Source organism: Calidris pugnax, unplaced genomic scaffold (assembly GCF_001431845.1).
Source record: "Calidris pugnax isolate Ruff unplaced genomic scaffold, ASM143184v1 scaffold364, whole genome shotgun sequence".
In the NCBI taxonomy this organism is placed as follows: Eukaryota; Metazoa; Chordata; class Aves; order Charadriiformes; family Scolopacidae; genus Calidris; species Calidris pugnax.
This window is the reverse complement of record NW_015091109.1, coordinates 748,730-770,639: the sequence shown is the minus strand read 5'-3', so window position 1 is coordinate 770,639 and position 21,910 is coordinate 748,730. Positions and strand designations below refer to the sequence as shown.

General features: G+C 39.3%; 1 protein-coding gene across 5 annotated transcripts in view; it reads right to left on the bottom strand.

Moving 5' to 3' along the window:
• TRAK1 (trafficking protein, kinesin binding 1) overlaps positions 1–21,910 on the bottom strand; it is a 105,711-nt gene that overhangs the window by 23,491 nt on the left and 60,310 nt on the right. For all 5 annotated transcript variants that reach the window (XM_014958037.1, XM_014958038.1, XM_014958041.1 and 2 more), the window contains 9 exons: positions 16,579–16,655; positions 13,019–13,135; positions 7,131–7,231; positions 6,213–6,321; positions 4,553–4,631; positions 4,006–4,136; positions 3,386–3,460; positions 2,397–2,534; positions 656–732 (listed from right to left, as the gene is read on the bottom strand). In XM_014958037.1, the coding sequence (XP_014813523.1) occupies positions 656–732; positions 2,397–2,534; positions 3,386–3,460; positions 4,006–4,136; positions 4,553–4,631; positions 6,213–6,321; positions 7,131–7,231; positions 13,019–13,135; positions 16,579–16,655 (904 nt within the window). The remainder of the gene's footprint in view (positions 1–655; positions 733–2,396; positions 2,535–3,385; positions 3,461–4,005; positions 4,137–4,552; positions 4,632–6,212; positions 6,322–7,130; positions 7,232–13,018; positions 13,136–16,578; positions 16,656–21,910) is intronic.

Genomic DNA, 21,910 nt, shown 5'->3' with positions numbered 1-21,910 from the left:
TTTGTACAAATAGGTGAGAGAAACCCATTGGAGTACACGTGCAACTGGAATCAGTAAGGCCATCTGTGCCAAGCTGTATCTATCCTCAGCTTTTGGACCATCACAAGTACTTAATTTGTTCCAAACCGCTCTCTTGTTTAATTCAAGAGACCTTTAGCAAAAGGGGTGCCAACTATCTTGCACAGGTGTGATGGGCATCCCACTGTAAGTACCCAACCACTCTGGCTCCTTTTCTGCACTGATGTTAACTCTGTAAAAACTAGATTAGATCAATAATTACCTGGTAAACTTCTGTTATAATGCCTGAAGAGAGACCCAAGGGACTGAACTCATCCCTTAATCATTAACTGAAGAAACCTAGCATGGTAACACACAAGAAAACTAATCTTTTCTCATTCTCAGCACTCAAGAACGAGGATAGAAAGTTCATAAAATAAGGCAAAAACCTACATATAGGTGTTCTCTTTCAGTAACTTAAGCAGAAGATATAACTGCCACAATAATCAGGCATCTTATTCATCGTTCTATCATTCACACTCTGACAAATATTTCTAAATCCCTAGCTCAGCTATTTCCTGTCTTTTCCTTTCTTATCAAATACTAATTAACTTCAGATATAATCCATCAATTAGGAACCAATTATTTTCAGTCGTACGCCAAATCAGGAGAGTCAGGTTCATCTAAATGCAGTTCTTTCCTCATTGAGCCTTCTATCTCTGCTGCCAAAGAATCCTGTTAAAAACAAGCACAAAAGAAAAACAAATATCAAAGTATTAATAGGTTTTCATCGCATAAAATAATTACTTATATACAATAATGAATAACTAACAAGGTGTCATTCCAGAAAAAAAATAATATAGGTTTAACAATGAAATTTGACTGGAAAGCTGGAAGAGGAGTGAACATATCTAAAGTGAGTGACAAACCATGGTTTAGCTTCATACTGCTACAGTACTTACCGTTCAAGGACACGTAACACTTGTCAAAGATCCTGAAAAAATATCACAGGCAACAACAGAATCCAGGTGCACCGACTTCCCAGACTAAATTCCCTACTCTATAACATGTTCCTTTCATCTAAGAAGTTCTGCTTAATTTAATTTCATTGAAAACAAACAGAAAACACTCTTCCCTTTCACAAAATTACCCACTCACCCACAAAAAAGACATGGTTCTTAGCATGAAGTATGATATACTATATAGGATTAAAGGTGACAGGCTATCAATTCTCCACTGCTGGGCAGTAAGTTTTACTGCTTAAATGTAACTAAGTGCAGGGTCTAAGCATCAAACATTCCCAAACCTAAATAACTTTTGGTCCCATGATTCAACATCTGAAAACACTTTTGTACAACATGCATAAACCTACCCCAGCACAAGCATTCTTTTTGCAGCTTGTATTTGTGCAAGTACAGCTTGTATTATTAAATATCTGTACTTTAAATTGGCCTGGGTTCAGTCTCAAAAGAGAACACAAAAAGGCAAGGTAAGCCTTTGTTGACAATTTACTTCTTGCGAGCACCAACATCATCTGTGTTCCTCCTCAGCAGCGAAGATGAAACATGGCTAAGGACAAAGAGGGCCAGATTCTGCTGCTTGATTACATTAATGTAACTCAAAATAAACTTCACTGATATCATTGCCCTTGGAGGTAATGGAATTATCCCAGAGATACACAGACAAGCAGAGCCAGGCACTGAATTTACCCAGGCATTCTTATCCACTCTTTTTTCTTATTTGGTTGAGGGTACTGCTTATTTCCCGTGCTTTAAATGCAAAATGTCATAAACAAATGAAACTAGATAAACAAAGCTGCTAATCCCTGTGACACTGCCATAATTGATGTTGCCGTAATACACATTAGCAACAAACATTCTTTTAGTGAACCGCTGAATTTTCAGTGGCCCTAAACCAAGAATATATGTGTAACCTATATTCTAGTTCTTCAGTACTTGAATAAGTGACTAGAAGGATGCCATGTCCAGAAACCATTAGTTATGTTATCAGGAAGTTACACCACCAAGGGTATTGAAGAAATGCAGGGAACTCCTGCTGAAAAATCAGCAACCACAGTATAGAAGATGCATAAAAAAGATGTATAGAGCTGTGTAAGAACCTATGAATGCTACCTATCATTCACAGCATAAGCAAAGCCAGCTGCAGGTTGTATACAATACTGCAGCAAACCCAAGGAACTGCACAGCACCACTGTTTCAGAACCAGGTACGCGAAACTGATCACTCAGGTGACCTTTTAACTTTCTATAAATGCACATTTCACCCAGTCTCAGGGATAGGATGCTAGGCCAGCCGTGAGCATAAGTCAGATACAAACACATTTCCTTTGGGTGGCTGTTTTCTGATTTGTGCAGGTTTTTTTTTCTTAAATCTGCTTACCATAGGGAAGAGACCAAGAGAGTGGTACCGACGTGATATGGCATTCGGCATAGTCTTGTTCCGAAGGTTTTTCAGCTCTTCTTGCGCTTCGTGAAGCATTTCCATGCACTCTGCATACTTGTCTTCCAGCTCCCGCAACTGTAACATACAGAAAACAGTCCAAGACCTTACTGGCTGCACTACCATCACAGAAAGACTGCAAATTCTTTCCATGCTGGTAAAGGATCATGGTGTAGGGAAGAATATCCCACTTTAAAGAACTCCAAAGAGTGTGTATCATTGAAAATAATAAATAACGTGGATTAGTAACAGGAAGGGCTGGAGGGGAGGACCTGCTTGCTCCATTTCCTATCCTATGTATCTACATGAAGCCACTGTCAAGGTGAAGATACAGAGCTTAAACTATCTTTAGTCTGATCAGGTATGGTGCCTAATTACTGCCATGATAATCACAGTGGCAAACAGCACAGGAAAAGGATAAGATATTTCAGTGTTTGAAGGTCTTAGGAATTTTAAAACCAAGACATACAGACATACATATAACCTCCAACAACCTAAGTCCATGCCTTATTTTTAGCTTGACTTTCTTAGGAAACACATCTTATCTCTCTGTCTGCAGATGTCTGTGTACCCTCATAGTTTTTGAGTTCATCAGCCATTTCAACCAAGTGTGGCAAAGGGTTAGAAGTCTGAAATACCACATTCTTACAAGTTTAATAAAAATAAGATACTTGGCATAGCAAGAGAGATCCTGTTAATGTCCTTCCCAAGAAAGTGATGGAGAAGCATGAGCTCAATCTTTGTTGAGCAGCAGAGATACAAAAAGGCTCACCAAGAAAAGTTTTGGAAAAAAAGGGTTTTGAACTCTACCAGGAACATAAATGTACCTCCACTCCATATACAGAGGCAAAATCATTTAACACTCCTGATCCAGCTAAAATTCGGACAGCCATTGTCCTAAATTATTGTAATGCTAATTAACAACTCACCTCGGCTGTGAGCTGTCTCTGGGCATCTTTAGCTGCTCCCAAATGCTGGACAAGTTCTTCATTTTCAACAGCACACTAAAATATGCCAAGAAACATTAGAAATACTGTGATGTTTTGTCCTGTGATGATGCTTGTATCCTATACTACAGGTAAGTAGGAAGCTTCTAACTTTTCTAAAGACCCTCTCTACAGCACTATTAGTCCACATATGTTAGTTTAAAAACATTTAAACAACACTTTAAGATGTTAACACAAGAACATCCATCATCAGTCTGTGTCCCACTAAATGAGCCCCCAAGACCCTAGAACTAATGCATATGTGCCCACTGAAATACTTGTACTGAGATTCTAGTTTTACCAAAGTCATTAAGTTCAGTGCAAATTTTCACATCTTATTTTTAAAATAAATTTAACTATTGTATTTGATATCTCATATATGCATCTTTTAATAAATCAATGCTTTCTACTCAAGTATGCTAGATATTCAACATCAAATAAGGTCACCCAAGTAACAAGGGCAGAAAATTTCCTTTAGGCTCTAGTATACAGAGGATTGTAACTTGTCTTCCAGCTACAACAACAGCGAATCACAACAGTAGTCTTGCAATTGGATTCCTTACAGCTTTTGCCTTTTTCTGCAGATCAACTATCTGAGAGAGAAGATGGGTGATTTCTTCCTGCTGCCGGGCAGCATCTTCGGTTTTCTTCGCTAACTCTTCGGAGATATTGGCAATCTGGATGTTTGCATCCCCTTTAAGATAAGCAATTACAGTTAACATTACAAACCCAAAAGCAGGAAAGTAAGCAGAAAGATGTTCTTTCAGAACATCGCTTAATTCAGCAGAATCTTTCCCCAATACACAGCAATGTATTTTTTATTTTTGAAAAACAGCAGAAAGACACACAGCACTCATGCAGGAGACTGCACTTCCCCTAACAATAACATTTTCTATGCAAAACTATTCTGCAACAGAGAAAGATTTAGCTTACAGGCAGAATTCTCTGCTGTGAAATTTCAGTCAGAAATCTTCTCCTCCACTTATATAAGGAAAATAAGTACCACAGGAAAACATGACTGACTGATCTGACTCAGTTTTCTATCTTTTTTTTGTGTTTTGTTTTCACTGAACAATCTCGAATGAGAAGGGAAAAGAAATAAGGACATACTTAGCTCTTTTACACAGTCGTTGACAAGCTGTTGTTCTTTCTCTTCGTAAGTAATTGTTTCAGTCTTCAGCTGACAGGCCTGTTCAAGAAATCCACACCAAATATGCTACATTAGCACATTTGTTCTTTGCCAGTCTGTTGCTGCATTTCCATCTGCTTCAGAAAGACAAGCTTTTCTAATCATTCCTCCAGGAAGACAGGGAGAAACTACAGTTTTTGCTTGCCCTCCCTCACGTTCTGGAGAAAGGGGCCAAGTAAACCCTCCAGGAGAGACTACGTGCATCATTATCACCATATCCCCACTAGATGTCACTCGAGTATTTCGCACTTAGAATACTGAAAAAAAAAATATCCCTGAACATACAAAAGACTAGTATGCAAATCTTGATCTGGTCACCTGAACAAGGCTAGGCATCATCACAAACTAATTAAATGATTGGTTTAAATAACTGAATTAAGCATCCAAGTATTTAAAAAACATAAAACCTTAGTGCTACCTCCTTTCTTGCTTTGTCTTTTCTGCTCCAATTCTAAGAGCACCAAAAGGAGCACGGCTACACCCAGCTGGTTCTGTCTGGCACCACCTCAGGGGGGTCTGTAATCTATTGTCAGTGCTAGGGAAATGCACAGACACCCCCAGACTGCATCTGCAGAGGGACACCTAGCTCGGAGGTTTCAGGTTCGGCTCCATCCTGTGCCTCGCTGGCACAGACTGCGTCTCCCTGGAAGGGAAGTCAGTGCTATGTGGGGTTCTCCTATCAGCTCCTGATGCAGTGGCTGTCTCAGTTCTAACCCTACCTTCATTATCCTCAAACCATCTATCTACAGCATTTTCCTTGCATGACTTCTCAATGAAGCATACACCACACTATCACATGGTGCCTTGACCAGAGATGTGACACTACCTATTGGCAACAGGCCCTGTATTTGCAGTAGAAAATGCTGTTTTCCTAAATTCATTCTTAGCTCAAGAGCATTTCTTCTGCTGTTCTCTGCTACATGTTTGCAAAATGGTAACACGCTCCCAAAGTTTGGAAGTTGCATTCCAAATTAAAATTAAATTATTCACAGGATATTCAATTATTAAGTGTTATCTCTGACAGATAGGGAACAGGAAATAAACTTTTAAAAACTGCCTTGTGCGTGAAACAAACAGAATGTGGTCAGAAGTAGAAGCCAAGAAAAAACACATTCAACTTAAAATATTATCAGCCTGACTTGAAACACAAATTGAAGATATTTAAGGCAAATTTAGGCTAGCGATTTTTATTTTTACAAACACTGGATTTGTACCAGAGCGATCATGCCAGCTTAAAAACTTCAGATCTGCAGCTAAGGTCGCCCATATCTACCAGGTCAGCCCTTCAACACCTGTTTCAAAAAGCAGTTCTGTCCTCCAAAACCTGCCCACGCTCCTGCACCTTCTTTTGGCAAGGAAACGGCTTTGCGTGTAGCTTCATGTAGCTTTCATGTTTCAGCCTTTCCTTCGTTTAGAAGGATAAAGGATGGTGATTAAACAACTACAAAGAGATGTGTCATGTGGAATTACATACTCATAATTAAGACTCTCGCAACTTTTAATACACGCTTCTCAGTACCTGTGTTCTGGTGTTTAAACGAACAACTCAATTAAGCAAAACACAAAAGGGAGCAATTTCACCTCAGATCTAAGCACAACATTCTCCTCTTCAAGGTCCTTGAGTTTCTTTTGAAGAGAATCCAAATGAAAGTAGTTCTGGACGGAGGAGGAAGATTCATTCCTCTTGAGCCTTGCAACGAAAACAAGAGTTTTAACTAATTTTTACCAGTATTATGGCCAATCTCACAGGAGAACAGGCTGAACAAAGGTCTCAAAACCCCTCAGAGCCACATGAAATACAGCTGCTTTTTCATGCCAGTATGTTTGGGCAGCAATGTATTTGCAGTGATTTTTAAAAAATAGTATTTCTTAAAATTTATTTATTATTCTCCAGAATTCCTATGGAAAAGTTTTTCAGCCAAGGCTATGAAAAAGGAAACCACCTGATTAACGTTGGACATACTTCACCCCAACGCAGCCCTAACGGCGCAAACAAGGGCAGGCAGCCCCTCAGAGCCCATGGTGCTGCTCAGCCAGCTAAATGCCTGCCACCCACGCTGTAAACCATGCTTTATTTATTTTCCTCTGCTTAAAATTTTTTCGGGGTGCCCTCAGGTCCATCAAGCACACAGCTCACACAGGTAGCACATTGTAGCGCAGCGTTCAAAGGTAAGTGGTGCAGTGGGATACCTAAGTGGGACCTACGTCAGCCTCACCACCACAGGGACCTCGTTCCTGTGAAACCCACAGCAGCCTCCTGTCATACTCTGTCAGCAGCCTCCCCACATACTTTCCCCTCACGACTCTTGCTGGCACCAGTCTAGCCAGCTGGTCCAATGCAGATCCTTCCAGCTGGTGCCACGCACCAAGTTCAGAGCCCCATTTATAGCTCCAGCCAATAAAGAGATCGTTTTACTACTTTTCAAAGCTATCAAATAGTCCAAACTACCCCTGCTTAGTGCCAGATGAAGGTTCAGGTGTTGTAGATCAGTAACTTACGGGGTGGAACAAACGGACTCTGGTTCACTTTCTTCAGCAGCACTGGTGTAGAACTGGAGTAGCTCATCTTTCATGGAGAGCTCATGCCGCAACTGAGAAACCTGCACACAGACAGAGCTTGCAGATCAGTAAGTTGCTTTCCTAGGCACATTCTTAAGTAAAAACACTACAGATTAGTTATTCATCCTCCAAGCATCACCTTCAGACTAAATCAAGAAGCCAAGATTGGAACAGACCAGAACCAGTTATTGTCTGTCTTAGAAAGAATGAAAAAGGTACCTTTTAAATTAGCCATTAAATGTTATTTTTTAGAAGTTCAAAAACACAATTATCCACTGCTATTAGACATGTTTATCTTCCACATTAAGATGAGCAATCCTGATTCATTATTGCATTAGTCTAGATTCATATCCACAGAAACAGATCTATTGCAATGGTACTGCAAGAAATTAATGTGGCACAATCAACGCAAACATCACTTTCTTACCCTTTTTATATAACGACTGTCATCATCTGCTTGGACACAGACCTGGCAGACCTCAGATACAGACATCTCTTCCTCTCCAAGAGGCTTTAGATATAATTACCAAGGTGGTTGTGTAGAAAGGAAGCATTTGGGAGTCGACAGCCTATTGAGCTGTAGGACACCACCACACAGCAGCAGGCTGCCATTCTGAGGTCACTGCAGTGGTGGAGGATGCAGGCGGTTTCTGGGTGTAATTTGGGCTTTTGATGACTCCGAAACATAAGTCTAGTAGCATGGGAGAGTCCCATACTCAGTACACACATAGATCAAAACCAAACAAAACATCAAAATTGGGTGGTTAAGATACTCTGTAATTGTGAGCTCCACAAACTTAACCTTGGTGAATTCGTATTGCGATTCTCCAAGAAAAGGGTTAAAAGCCCAATTACACAGTAGCACTTACACCACTTCACAGCTGCAAATTAAGACCTCAGTGGCAAGAGATTAATTTTTATTTTACTTGCACAGCTATAAATAGCATAACTGATCAGAAAGATCCAATTCAGCATAACTGATCAGACAGATCCAATTCCTTCCACTATCACTGCAAGAGTTGGCCCTCACTTTTCACTTTCCAATGCATAAACTGCAAAGAAATTTGGTTTTTTTAGACTTCTGCTTTTTGTATTGTAGGTATATTTATATTTGTAGTTATTACTGGCAAAAAAAGCCCAGAGAATATAAATACAATCATTAAAGCTGCATTTTGATCAAACAAAAAGCAGACTCAATGCAATAAAGCACCTAAATTGTGCAGAAATTTAAGCAAACAAGGCCATGTTCTTAACTAAAGCTATTTGTAATCAGATGTGCTAAGGCACCAAGTCCTCCTGAGAGACTGGTTCTAAAATGCAAGGGAGAAAAAAGCCCCAACCAACCACATTTCAGAAAACCATGAAACAAAATCTATCCATTAATTTTGGGAGGTTCACTTTCCTCATTTCAGGAAGAGCTAAAAAACTGAGCCAAAAATAACAATTTACTTCCCTCTAGCACATTATAGCTTAGCCTCTTTAAGTAGGAAGGATTCAGACACTGTCAGTGGGTGGGCACTAGATCATCTTGTTTCCCTATGAATTAAAAAGACTGATGATACTATTTTTACTGCCATTTCCAAGCATTCCAATTCTGCAAAGGAGGGTCAGGAGCCAGAAAGAGTGACCCTTTATGGCAGTAAGAGCAGAAGCAATAGGTATAAACTGAAACATTGGAGGTTCCTCCTGAACATCAGGAAGAACTTTTTGATTGTGAGGCTGAGGAAGCACTGGCACAGGTTGCACAGAGAAGTTGTAGAGTCTCCATCCTTGGAGATATTCACACACAGTCTGGACATGGCCCCGGGCAACTGGTTCAAGGTAGCCCTGGGGCTGGGGCAAGACATCCACAGGTCACTTCCAACCTCAACCACACTGTGAAATGCAAATAAAACCCAAAACCAAACCACCCCAAAAAACAACAACAAAAAACCCCCAAAAACTAAAACAAAAACCCCACACTCACTGCAGTAGCTTCCAACTCCACTTCCCTTTGACATAGCCTTTTGTGGTATGTTGACCCCAACCAGCAACTAAGCACCCATGAGCTAAGCATGCACTCTGCCCCCTACGACCTCCACAGGATGGAGAGAATCAGAAGCACAAAAGCCAGAAAAGCTCATGGGCTGAGATAAAGACAGTTTAATAAGCGAAGCAAAGTTGCTTGTGCAAGCAAAGCAAAATAAAGAATTTATTCACTATTTTCTATTTTCATAGAAAGCAGGGCCTCGGCACACGTAATGGTTACTTGTTACTTACAAACACCATAACCATGAATATCCCAGCTTCTTCATCCCTTCCCTGAGCTTTTATTGTTGAGCATAACAACATAAGGTATAGAACATCCCTTTGGTCAGTTAAGGTCAGCTATCCTAGCTGTGTCCTTTCCAACATCTTGCACAGATGGGGCCAGAAGAGGGAGGGGGAAGGAGGAGGAAGAGGAGAGAGAAAAGAAAAAAAAAAGAGAAAAAAAAAAAAAAAGGAAAGAGTGCCCTGATGCTGTGCAACCACTAATTGGCAACAGCCAAAACACTGGTTTTTACCAATACCATTTTAGTCACAAATCCAAAACACTCCATCATAGAGCTTGTTATGAAGAATATTAGCTCCATCCCAACCAGACCCAGTACACATTTTTCACACTGTAAACCCCAGGATTTGTTTTATGAACAGAAAGAACCTTTTCTATGTTTTTACAAGCCACTGACACGTGTACCCTTTGGAGCAAACACCACCCTAATGACCTACTCCATTTCAAACACAGTTCACATCATGACAGTTTACGTTGCTTTGGTACCGAGCTTTAATTTCAAAGGAGACAACATTAAATGGTAGGTAGCACCATCTCAGCGAGAAGGGACACATCTTGAGACTAGAACTGCAGTGTTCTCACTGAACTTGGCGATACCACAGCAGATAGACACCCTGTACCTGTGAACTACACTTCTGCTGCTGAAAAGGAGGACACCCACCTCTCTAACTAAAACAATTTACACTTAAGGAAGTTTTCTCAATATAACGTTTATGCTTTCAGGATATAAGTCTGGAACAGTAAGCCAAAAGTAAAGTATCTGTGCCTGTGGTATAGTGCTGGCTTCACCACACTCATCATTTGGGGGTTGGACTAGATGATCTCCAGAGCTCCCTTCTGTGATTCTGTGTCAATATAACGTTTATGCTTTCAGGATATAATTCTGGAACAGTAAGTCAAAACTAAAGTGTCTGTGCCCGTGGTATAGTGCTGGCTTCACTGCACTCATCATTTGGGGGTTGGACTAGATGATCTCCAGAGCTCCCTTCTGTGATTCTGTGGTCTTCTGTTCTCCAGTGCACTACAGGAAAAGCCTCAGTTCCATCAGTTTTTATTGGACATGACCACAGCCACTTCCTAAACCTAAGCAGCACCTGACAATACAAACTCAAAAGACAAACCCAAGCAACTAATGCATTTTGCTCAGGTCTGTGTGTACCTATGAATGTGGCATGTTACAAGGACACAGGAAAAACCTGAAGTGCTCAGCGAGATGGTGAGAAGGTTTTGTCAGGACACGTTTGGTAGGTCAGAGAGATATGAAGCTAAATTATTGATGCCATGACACATATACCAAGAAAACCTTAACATTATACCACACACCAAGAAAAAAAAATATTGTCTATACATTACAGAAACCACAGAGCCCCCAAATAAACCATTTTTAGACAGTTTTTACAGAATTTCAGAAATACCAATTCAATTATCTTCTCTTACCCCTTGCCCTTAGAGACAGTTGTCTTAGTTACTATTCTATTCAAATACTCAAATTTCATCATTAATGGAAGATCTGAAACCTACTGAAGAAAGATTTTCAACATCCAAAAGTGTCATGACGTTAAAGCCTGATGAGCTCTGCCTCAAAAGCATCCATTTCTGAAGGAGTCACAATGACAACATGGAAGATGGGTGTTGATAGAACATATGGCCCAACATATCAAGCCACCTGGTAAGAAGCTTATTTCTGGTGGCACTTCTTTTAGTGCTGCTCCTGTCTCTCTCTAAATAAAAATAGACCAGGCAGAGGCAGCCCATCCCTGTCCCCTGATCTTCCTCAATCAAATCTTCCATTCTGGATGTGTGGTATCAATGTGCTGCCCTGCCCAGTCAGTATGCACATGAAATGCCATGTCAATCAACGCACAAATAAATTGGTCTGCCACATGATGGGACTTGGGGCAACAAACAACAGCAGTCCTCTGGGACATAGAAGGATGAGTTTTCCTTGCCAAAAAGGATAGACCACACCAAAGGATATTATTTCTATGTCTGTGCACCAACACCATGTATCGCGCAACTGGGATTGCTCCATCCATGCTTTATTTATCAGTGCATCTTGGATATAATTCAGCACCTCACAGCCCTGAGCAGTTTTATTAACAGCCTTTTTAAAAGTCTTAAATCTACTGTAGTTCATTGTTCTCCTGCTTGCCCTAAAACTGGGAGATTTCTCTGTCTCTTGCTCAAAACTACAGAGACGACAGTCACAAACCAAGGTCACTGTCCCAGAATAAGAGACAGTATTTCCCTCCCACTCAGTAAGTCAGCAGAGCTTAGTGACACTTGCAGTACAGACAAAGAGGTCTTTTAAAGCATCCTGCACAGTTCCATCCAAGATTAAGAATCACCCAGTGCTTATAGCATCCGACTCCCCATTCAGAGGGATACAGTAAGAAATGGCAACCATATAAATACTAGGTTAAAAATTCAATGGTATGTGGAAGACAAAGTGTCACTTGAAAGAATGTAAGTTTTTGGGTATGTTTTGCAGAGTACACCAATTCAGAAAACACATGGACCATCATATTATACTCTAAATGTGTTCAAACTTCTAAAACTTATTACTGCAGTCAAACTCTGATAAATATAAGTACCACAGCAGGCTACTGACCCATGCTTCAGATTCTATTACAATTCCCTGGAAATACAGCAAAAATCAGAAGCAGCTTTAAGATTTTAGTAATCTAGATAGAAGGTAGTGAGTCTCAACCTATAACAATTTGCTTCCCAACATAATCCAATGTTTCCTAACATTGAGAAGTTCATACATATAGGGAATGTTGAATAAAAATGACTGATCACTAAAATATATCCTGACCCACCTGAAAAATGGAAGCTTAACATAAATTTATGTTAAAGTTGGCCCATCTTGAAAAAGACAGAATGCACCCAATCTAAGTGAGCATGCACTCCTGAAATGTCCATGAATACAAAAAGTGATTTACCTTACATGTGATACCTATATCATATTCAGTTTGAGAAGCAAAGGGAAGCACTCCCAGAATTCAAATGCTATGTTCTAAGAGCCAAAATTCAACTCAGGTATGAATAGAAAAGCATTTGGGAAAAAGTAATTAAACATCAGTTGGCGAGAAAGAAACAAGTGAGGACTGAGAAAGATTCAGGGGAAAAACAAGAAGAAAGAGCTGCAACAGAAAGGGAGGTAGAGAAGGGAAAGAGTGATTGAGTGAGATAAAACAGAGGGGAATTATGCATAAAGTGGGGGAACAAGGACAAAACAAAAATGATATCTGAGGCAGAACAAAATTCAGTGGCTTGAGGCTGTTGGGTTTTTTTTTCCTCAAATTACCAGATTTGAGCCAACAGGTCAAATTACTTTTTGGATTACATTTCTGAAAGTGTACATGGTATAAAAATGGCTCACCAAATGGCAGCAACACAGATTGACCTCCTACAAACAGGATGTCAGAGAAAATTAAGTACGGAGAAGGTGAAGCTAGAAAGAATATTCCCCCCCATTACGGCAGAAACAGCACTTGGGTGTAAAAAATCTTACCTCTTCCCTGATGTGTTCTACTTGCTCCTCTAGGAAATCATTTCTTTCCGTGAGTGATTTGTTCTTCTTTAACAGTGACTGGCCAATCCGAGCAGCTAATTCTAAGTCCCGTTCTTTCTGTGAAGCATTAAGAAAAGAAAGCTAATTTCAAATTTCAAAGGATCAGAGGGATGGCAAAACTATCATGAAAGGGAAGGAACAAGTACTTGAACAATAAAAATACTTTTTTCTTTTGTAAGGGTTTGTTGGTTTGCGTTTTTTTGTTAATTTTCTTTTTCTACTCCTGCTTATGTTACACACACATTCAGAAAAGCCTAACCCATACAGAGTTATTTAACCATACACATGAAAGCACAGCTTCAAAGTCTAATGTAAAACAAAATAAGTAAAATGAGATCTGGTTCTCTGTCACAGCTGTGTCTGAAAAACTACTCAGGGAAACTATTCCATCACCTTGTTATACCATCTGCAGAATGCAATCACAGAGCTTTAGAGGTTACATTTTAAAGAATTTTAAAGAAGCCCAGTAAAAATAGCAAAGAACTTAGGCATTTCAAAGCATTCTTCAGTTTCCACTTGCTCCACCTTGAAATAAAAGACAGTAAACTGTGCAGGAGCAGAAGCCAATTCCAATGTTCAGCTCTTACATTCTTGGCGTACATAGATCCATTAGTGCTTTTTTATAAAAACAAATCCTACCCCTTTCCTTATTCCAGATGCCCAAATCTACAGTAAGTGGTTACTCTCGTGCCACGCTTGCTCCCTTCTTCCCCCTCTCTACATGCACAGAATTGGAAGTAACTGATCTAGACAGTTCACCACATGTACCAATAAAAAGGAGAAGCTTATCCTGTTGATGACATGTGCCTACACATCTCACCTTCTGCAAAAGCTGAGACATGGGGTTGTAATCCACCTGGGACAGTATGATTAACTGCCTAAAACTTCACACCAATCATTAAGCATGTCTACTTGTCATTTTCTTACCCAATTACTATTACTAGATCTTTACAACAGTGGGGAAAGCGGCGCTAAGGTCAACTCCCCATTTACTTTTAGTTCAGCACCATTTGAGGAAGAGTTTTCTCCCTGTCACTGAAAATACTGCTTGGGGCTTATTTACCACCCCCGACAGCCATCCTGTATGACTAAAAGCTACCTTGTGTCATGTGTGCATTAATGACAAAGCCTACAAAAGCACATAGATTTGAAGTCAATGAATTTGAATGGAGAGGCTTTTGTAGTGGGGGGAAAAAAAGGAAGTTATATAATAATCAGTAAATGAAAAGAGAGGTTATTGATCACTGGGGGGGGAAAAAAAGGAAGTTATATAATAATAAATGAAAAGAGAGGTTATTGATCACTACTATATCTACAAATAGCATTTTCCAAATGGTTTCTGAAGGTCAGGCTTATATTTGCATTGAAAGCTACTGACAATATCTAGTCATAAAATCTTCCTATAATCTTACGTACAATCTTTCAGAACAATAGGTTCCACAAAGTTATCCAAAAAATGTTGGTTTATGTATTGAGCCAACTTATTGTTTAGTAATTTGGCTCACTTCATAAATACGAAGTGGGAAAAAAAAACCCCATACTGCTGCAGCTTTGAGTCCACAGAGGAAGAGCTACCTAGCAGCAAGGTTTCTAACCTCAAAGTTGAGGAACATAAGTGTATTTCCAGGCTCTTTAATTAACCTCCCTAGATTTCCTACATAATTTTTAGCAATTCAGCTCTAAATCTCAGTTCAGGGTCAGGGCTCTTACGCACAGTGATAAACAACTGATTTATTACAGCAACATGCAAGAAAATACTGAAGCCAGGCCCATTTATAGTATTATTAGAAAGGGATGATAATGCAGGTTCATAGATGAACCTGCTCCTGTTCTTACCACATACCCAGGCAGGCCTGGTGTCACTTGCTTTGCTCAGTTTCAGGGTAATAGGCACAGATTTTTCAAAATGCTACATCTTTCAGTGCCAACTCCCTGGTGTCACTTGCTTTGCTCAGTTTCAGGGCAATAGGCACAGATTTTTCAAAATACCTGCATGCATGTTGTTTTGAGATCTTCTCTTTCCTGCCTCACTCTCTGCCCCAAAATGCTACATCTTTCACTGTGCCAACTCTGTAATACATTCATTTGAAGCTTTCCAACAAGAAGGACAAATAAGGAGTAGCTTTTGGGGTTGTTTTTTGCATGTGTGTGTGTGTGTGTGAAGGTAGCAGGAGTTACACTTTAACTTCTGCAAACAGATATAGCCTTTTGTGAGAACCACCAGTTGGAGAACAGAGAAAGGAGCTGTGAGTGCACGTCTGCCTAAGTAGAGAGTGATAAATAAAACAAAAAAGGTCAGTGAAAGCATTTGTTTTATTAAAGGTTCACCAATTCCATGTTTCCCCATTTTTCCTTAGCTATTATCCAGACAGGGAGGTACAGCAGAAGCTTTAAAACAATGGCTCAGCAAGTCCTTCTAGCATTGCTCCCATGAGTGTGATTTCTGGATCTATAGACATTTGGCTACATGGACTCAGGGGAAGAAACAGTTTGGCAGAATGCTGCATTGTTACTAGAAGGAGCCATGGAAGAAAATGCAAGTAAATGTCAGACAAACAAGACAAAGGGAACAGGACACAAACAGGTGAGGTGTGAGCATTCCCGTGCTTGTTTCTTTGCAGAATTAGAGGAAGAACAGACTGCCCAATGTATCTTGGTTAGAAAGACCCCATTTTTGACATCGCTATTCGCTTGCTAAGCAGGCAAAAAAATATGAAGGTCTAAATGACACTCAGCCATGCACTAATTCAGTTGTAGCAGTTCTCACCTAAAGAATTCTTCATAAACATTATTTGGAAAATCATTGCTCGAAATTGCTAAAGAAAAGCAGCTAATTTCATTCAAACAATTTATCATGATATTTATTGAACATAAGTACTGTAGCTTGACAACGGCTTTTTACTGTATCTTGAGTGCCCAGGATTACAATAATAACAAGTTATATATTAATGGTATTAAAAAAAAATAATCCCAAACCAACCAAACAAAAGGCAAAGGAGAAAAGGCTTGGAGACAAACCAAATATTAGATTTTCTAATTTTGTGTCTGTGCTCTTCTCTCAAAAGATGTTATCTAAGATAATAATCATGAATACAAAACTATTTGTGGACTACTTTTAAAAAAAAATATAAAAGAGAATAAATTCATCAGTAATGATACTATCAGCTTTACATGTACTATAAAACTATTTGTCATTTTAAGATGATTCTTTCCCCCATATTTGTTATGGCAAATATCTGGCCAAGAGCAAGTTAAATGAAGCTAAACCGCCTCAACTGAAAAATAAGCACGAGTAATGAATCTATATGACTAAGGTAAACAAATGACCTTTACTCAGAAAGAATATTTATCTTACCAATGAGATAAAGTGTAAACACACTTAGATTACTTATTTCTCCTCATTTGAGGGCAGTCTACCAAGTCTTTAGTAGCAATACCGTATGATATCTGTACTAATTTCTTATGCTGTGTATGGGTTCATAAAAAGATGTAATACTTGCCTCTTCAAGAAGACGTGTAACAGCATCTATGTCATTGTATGTTTTAGTCATCTGGCCCACTCTTTCAGCACATAAAACTGTAAGGAAATAAAACAAAACATTAACTAGATTTGTAATACTATTAGGGGAAATATCCTTTAAATAGTTTAAGTTTTCATCTTAAAACTACTTAGGTATACTCTTGGGTAAGTATATCGAAGTTTAAAAAAAAAATATCAAAGCTTCAAGTTAAACTGAGAATATAAGTGCTTCTCTTTTGTAATGAGTATTTGCTTTTGTCAATGGCAGAACAAACCATTAAAATGTTAAAACTTCCTCCTCTGAAGAGGCATGTCTTGAGTTTATAAAAAAAAAAATCAAGGAAGAATTGAAAACAGACGTTCTTAGATACACAATTAGGATTCCATCATATCACCTAATCATTGCATTAGATGTAGTAGAATTACTCCATGAATAAGGAACACCAATACTATTAGTAACACTGTTCAACATAAATGCACTACATCATATTAAGTTGATAAGAATTGGGTTCTATGGTATGAGACAGCAAAGTAAATACAAAACACATGCAAACTAATAAACAATTCTCATGATATTGAGACCACACCATGGTGGCCACAGTAAAAAAATATTTACTTAGACTGGATGAGATGATTAGGAGTCTTGTTAGACTGAAGAAACTATACGGAAGTTTAGTCTAACACTATAGGTTATTCTTCAAGAAGCTACACTTGATTTGTCTAGAAGTCTGCAAGTTTTCTAAAAATCCACCAATAATCTGAGGAAACAACAGTACTTCCTTCTCTACCCTTATATTCTTTCTATTTTCAGCTACACGTATTCCTCAAACCCTGTAATTCTGAAAAGGGGGACTGTTAATGAAGTTGAGTTGATCAGATGGACTACTGGTTTTCAGGCTGCTGTAGTGCAAATTGTTCTTCAGGGGATTTACCCTTGACAACATCAGTTAAGGCTCAGTCTGACAAATTGGCTAATGTTGCTCTAGCTTGCATTAAGGCATTAAGGCTGGGAGGGGAGAGACAGACAAGTGCTAATAAGATTTACATTAAAAAAAAAAACCAACCCAAAGAAAAGGTATATTGAGTACATAAACGTAGCCAGGAGAAAGCTTGCCACCCGAAGGAAACAAACAATGCTACACAACTTATAAATATACAATCTACATCTACATAAATATACAGTTGATCATCACTAAGGTGCATTAATAATATATCAAGCTCAACAGTACTTTGGTATCTGTTGAAATGCTGAAGGGTTCCACACTTAAAGATCAGAAAATTGCTTGAACTACAGCAAGAAGTACAATTTGTTTCTGTTTATTTTCCTGGTTTTTTTAAAGTATATTTTTAAATCCTAAAAATATTTAGAGACATCAGTAGTTCCAGTGCCATTCTAAAGTATTAAAAATATAATTACCTGAGTCTGAAAGTAGTAACAGTAAAAAGTTTAAGCTTCAAAGTAGTAATTTCACAAAAATTACCCAGCACATATAAAGAATAACTATACTACTACATCTGTAAAATACAAGCTATATTAGTCAAAAGCAGACTAATCAGCATTCCACAGGAAAAAAAAAGGAAAAAAAAAAAAAGAAGTAAATTGCAGAGAACACCAGCTCTAGTAAACAAAGGTGCTAAACAGAAGATTTCCATAAAAACTTCACATAAAGACAGATGGTGTCATGTCCAGAAGCCTATTTGCAATAAATAAATAAATAAATAATTTCAACAGAAACCCAACTTTTTTAAACATAGTAAGTAAACATAAACTCATGCAATAAAACATCTATCAGAAACCCTGGTGCCAGCGGTTTGTTTTCCAAAACAACTGTACACTAAATAGTTCCCTTGGTTACAACATTCCCTTGCTACTATAAAATAATGTTTGAGATTGTTATTAGCAAGCTTGTTTTAACTCTGTACCTAGCACTAATAATCACCACTGATTATGACTATGGCAACCTCAAAGCGTCCTAATTCAGATGAATGTATAACCTCCCTAACATCCAAGCTGATAAAAGGACGGTGCTCCTGCAGACAGAAAAAAGTCACTCAGCTGGGAGAATGAGTGATAAAGGTTGATTTGCGCCGCTCCTCACTTATGTATTCCTCCAGAACTTAACATTTAATCTTTAACATGGAAGGGTAACACCACAGTCTTATCACAACACACTCATGACCAACAAAGCAGCAGCGACCTGGTCACCAATAGCTTTCATATCTGAAAATTTCCAGCAAACTTCTGTTGGTCACTCTTAAAACAGAGGTCTTAATATACAATTATGCCAAGGTAGAAGGGTTTCAAAACAGAAATTATTATTTTATGCATCCTCTTCGATGTCCAAGTGGAAACAAACTTCAACAGACGGCATATAATAAAATGCCTCCTCCAGTCAACCACCTCCTATTGACACTCAACAGGTAACACAGCAGAAGAAAAGAGCTGCCAACTAAAAGAAAGGTTTTCTTTTTAGAAGGAGGACAAACTTGCAAAAAGGTGGTGCTTTCTATCCCTCAGAAGCCAAGGCTGGTGGGGAAGAAAAGGTGAAAAGTGAGGAAAGAGAGAGCAATTCAGAGCAGCATTTCAAAAAACTCAGAAGAGCATCCAAGTATGCAATTAGTCAGCCTCCACAGATTACAAAGTAACATTTGGCCAATTGCTAGCGCAGTGATTTTGATTTCCTTGGTGTCCAAAAAGACTACCAAGTGAAAAAGACACACTAGCTTGAATAATAATGAGAAAATGACAGAAGACATAAAAAAAAAAACCAAACTCCACAGCTCCAATGGATTCTGCATAGTAGGTTTCTAGCCTGCTGGAGTTTCTGATAAATACAAGAGGTTGGTAACACTACCATAAAGATAAAACAAGAGGAAACAGAGAACAACACTCCGTAACACAAAACCTACAATGCCAATTTACTGACCTCTTTTTGCTCACTAGCTCACTAGTATTATTTTTTGCTGGAGGGTGATAGGAAACGCAGTGTCTAAATAGACGGATGGATGCAAACATTCAAATCAAATACACTTTGCACCACCAAACTCCACAGCTCCAATGGATTCTGCATAGTAGGTTTCTAGCCTGCTGGAGTTTCTGATAAATACAAGAGGTTGGTAACACTACCATAAAGATAAAACAAGAGGAAACAGAGAACAACACTCTGTAACACAAAACCTACAGTGCCAATTTACTGACCTCTTTTTGCTCACTAGCTCACTAGTATTATTTTTTGCTGGAGGGTGATAGGAAACGCAGTGTCTAAATAGACGGATGGATGCAAACATTCAAATCAAATACACTTTGCACCTCTCAGTTACGGACAAGGCTGTTAGACAAAAAATAAAGACCAAACCTCTCAGTTACGGACAAGGCTGTTAGACAATAAATAAAGACTAAATTTAAAAAAAAAAAGGAAGAAAAAAAGTGTCTACAGCAAGTGGAAGGGTCATAGAACTCCAGAAACAGAGTTAGAAAATGTGATTTGGTAACTGCTTTGAAACGAATGTCACAAATCCAAAACAGGAAACAAGAAACAGAGTTTCTATCAAGAAAATGTGATTTGGTAACTGCTTTGAAACAAATGTCACAAATCCAAAACAGGAAACAAAAAACAGAGAGAGCTTCTATCCCATTATTTCCGTGACAGCATTAAATACCAGGGACATACCTGAGGTTCAAAGTATTTGGCTTTTTTAAAAGCCAAACACACAGATGGACAAATGCTACACAGATTAAGTATTTCCTCTCCCTTAAGGTACCTAGCACCATCTTCATACCCTCTTAAAGCCTGCAAATTTTTGGGTACCCACATTCCTGTGTTTCTCAAAGGGAGTACAGATGAAAGTCTGCATTTATTTCTCATCATCTATTTAACACAGCATCTGACTGGAAGCGTCTTTCAGGCTCTGAGCTCCACACTGACTAAAGCAAGCTGAAGATGCTCAGGGAGAAGGAGGGAAAGTATTTATCTTCGTGGATTGCTCTCTCAAAGTCACACAGCCATCTAGCACACTGCTTAGAGGAAAAAAAAAATAAAAATAAGAAAAGATGTTTCCAGGAACAGGAAACAGCCATGGAAGGAAAGAAGAGCAAAAATAGCACTATTAGGAGGTGTTGTAATGAGCTACCACCCACCAAACAGGGGATTCAAGTGGAAGAAAGAAAGAATAAAAAAACCAGAATGACAGGAGGCAGCAAGTGAGGGGTGTTCTCAGTCCCTGCCGCCTGCACCCCTGGATCAGGGCATACCCCCACCTCATTGTTGAGGCCTATCAATCTGAGAGAAATTAAAGAACTAAACGAGAGTAGCCACAGCTGAAAAGGAAGTCCCAGCTCCCATCTATTTCCAGCTACTGGGAAACAGAAGGGGAATAAGATGTTATGGTAAAGTTTCACTTCTGAGGCAGATAATACCGACATGTATAGAGTCTAACAGGGAGGGCCCTAGTGCATGGGGATCTCCCTACTACCAAAATTTATTTCCTCACAAACTACTTTAGGATAAGGGAGTACCGCTCAGGGAGAACAGATTCTCTGGCAATTTTAATACTGATAATACTTATTGGCAAGGTGGCAGCAGGAGACAAACTAATTGCTTTTTGTCCTAACAGTTCGCTACACAAAGCCTACGGCAAGGCCCGCCATATTCTTGATCGGTCACGAGAGGCCCTGCCTCGCAAATGGCTTCTGTCTCCCTCCGCTCCGAGCTCTCCCCAAACACTGAGGTATGATACAATGGCAAGTTCTTTGCATCCTAAATGCAAATGCCCATCAAAACATACAGAACAGACATGGCAACACCTACCAACCAGCCGCCCTCCTTCCCTGCCAGACACCACCTGGCAAAGAGGACTCCTCGGGCTCCTCAGCTCATGTTGGTTTCGTTGCTGAAAGGCTATATTTGCCCTCCAAGGATAAAGCACTTGCTCTAGAACCGAAGCTGTGATTTTTAGCCACCGGTAATTATCCGCTGGCACTGGTTACTGCAAGCACTACATCCACTTGAGCCAAGCCCGTGAGGATTTCTGAAACCGCGCCATATAACCTATATTTAAATTGGAAGAGGGGAGATTTAGATTAGATACTAGAAAGACAGTTTTTAGGGGGAGGGTTGTAAGGCACTGGAACAGGTTGCCCAGAGAAGCTGTGGCTGCCCCATCCCTGGAGGGGTTCAAGGCCAGGCTGGATGGGGCTTTGAGCAACCTGCTCTGGTGGGAGGTGTCCCTGCCCATGGCAGGGGGGTTGGAACTTGATGATCTTTAAGGTCCCTTCCAACCCTAAACATTCTATGCTTCTATGATTCTATATT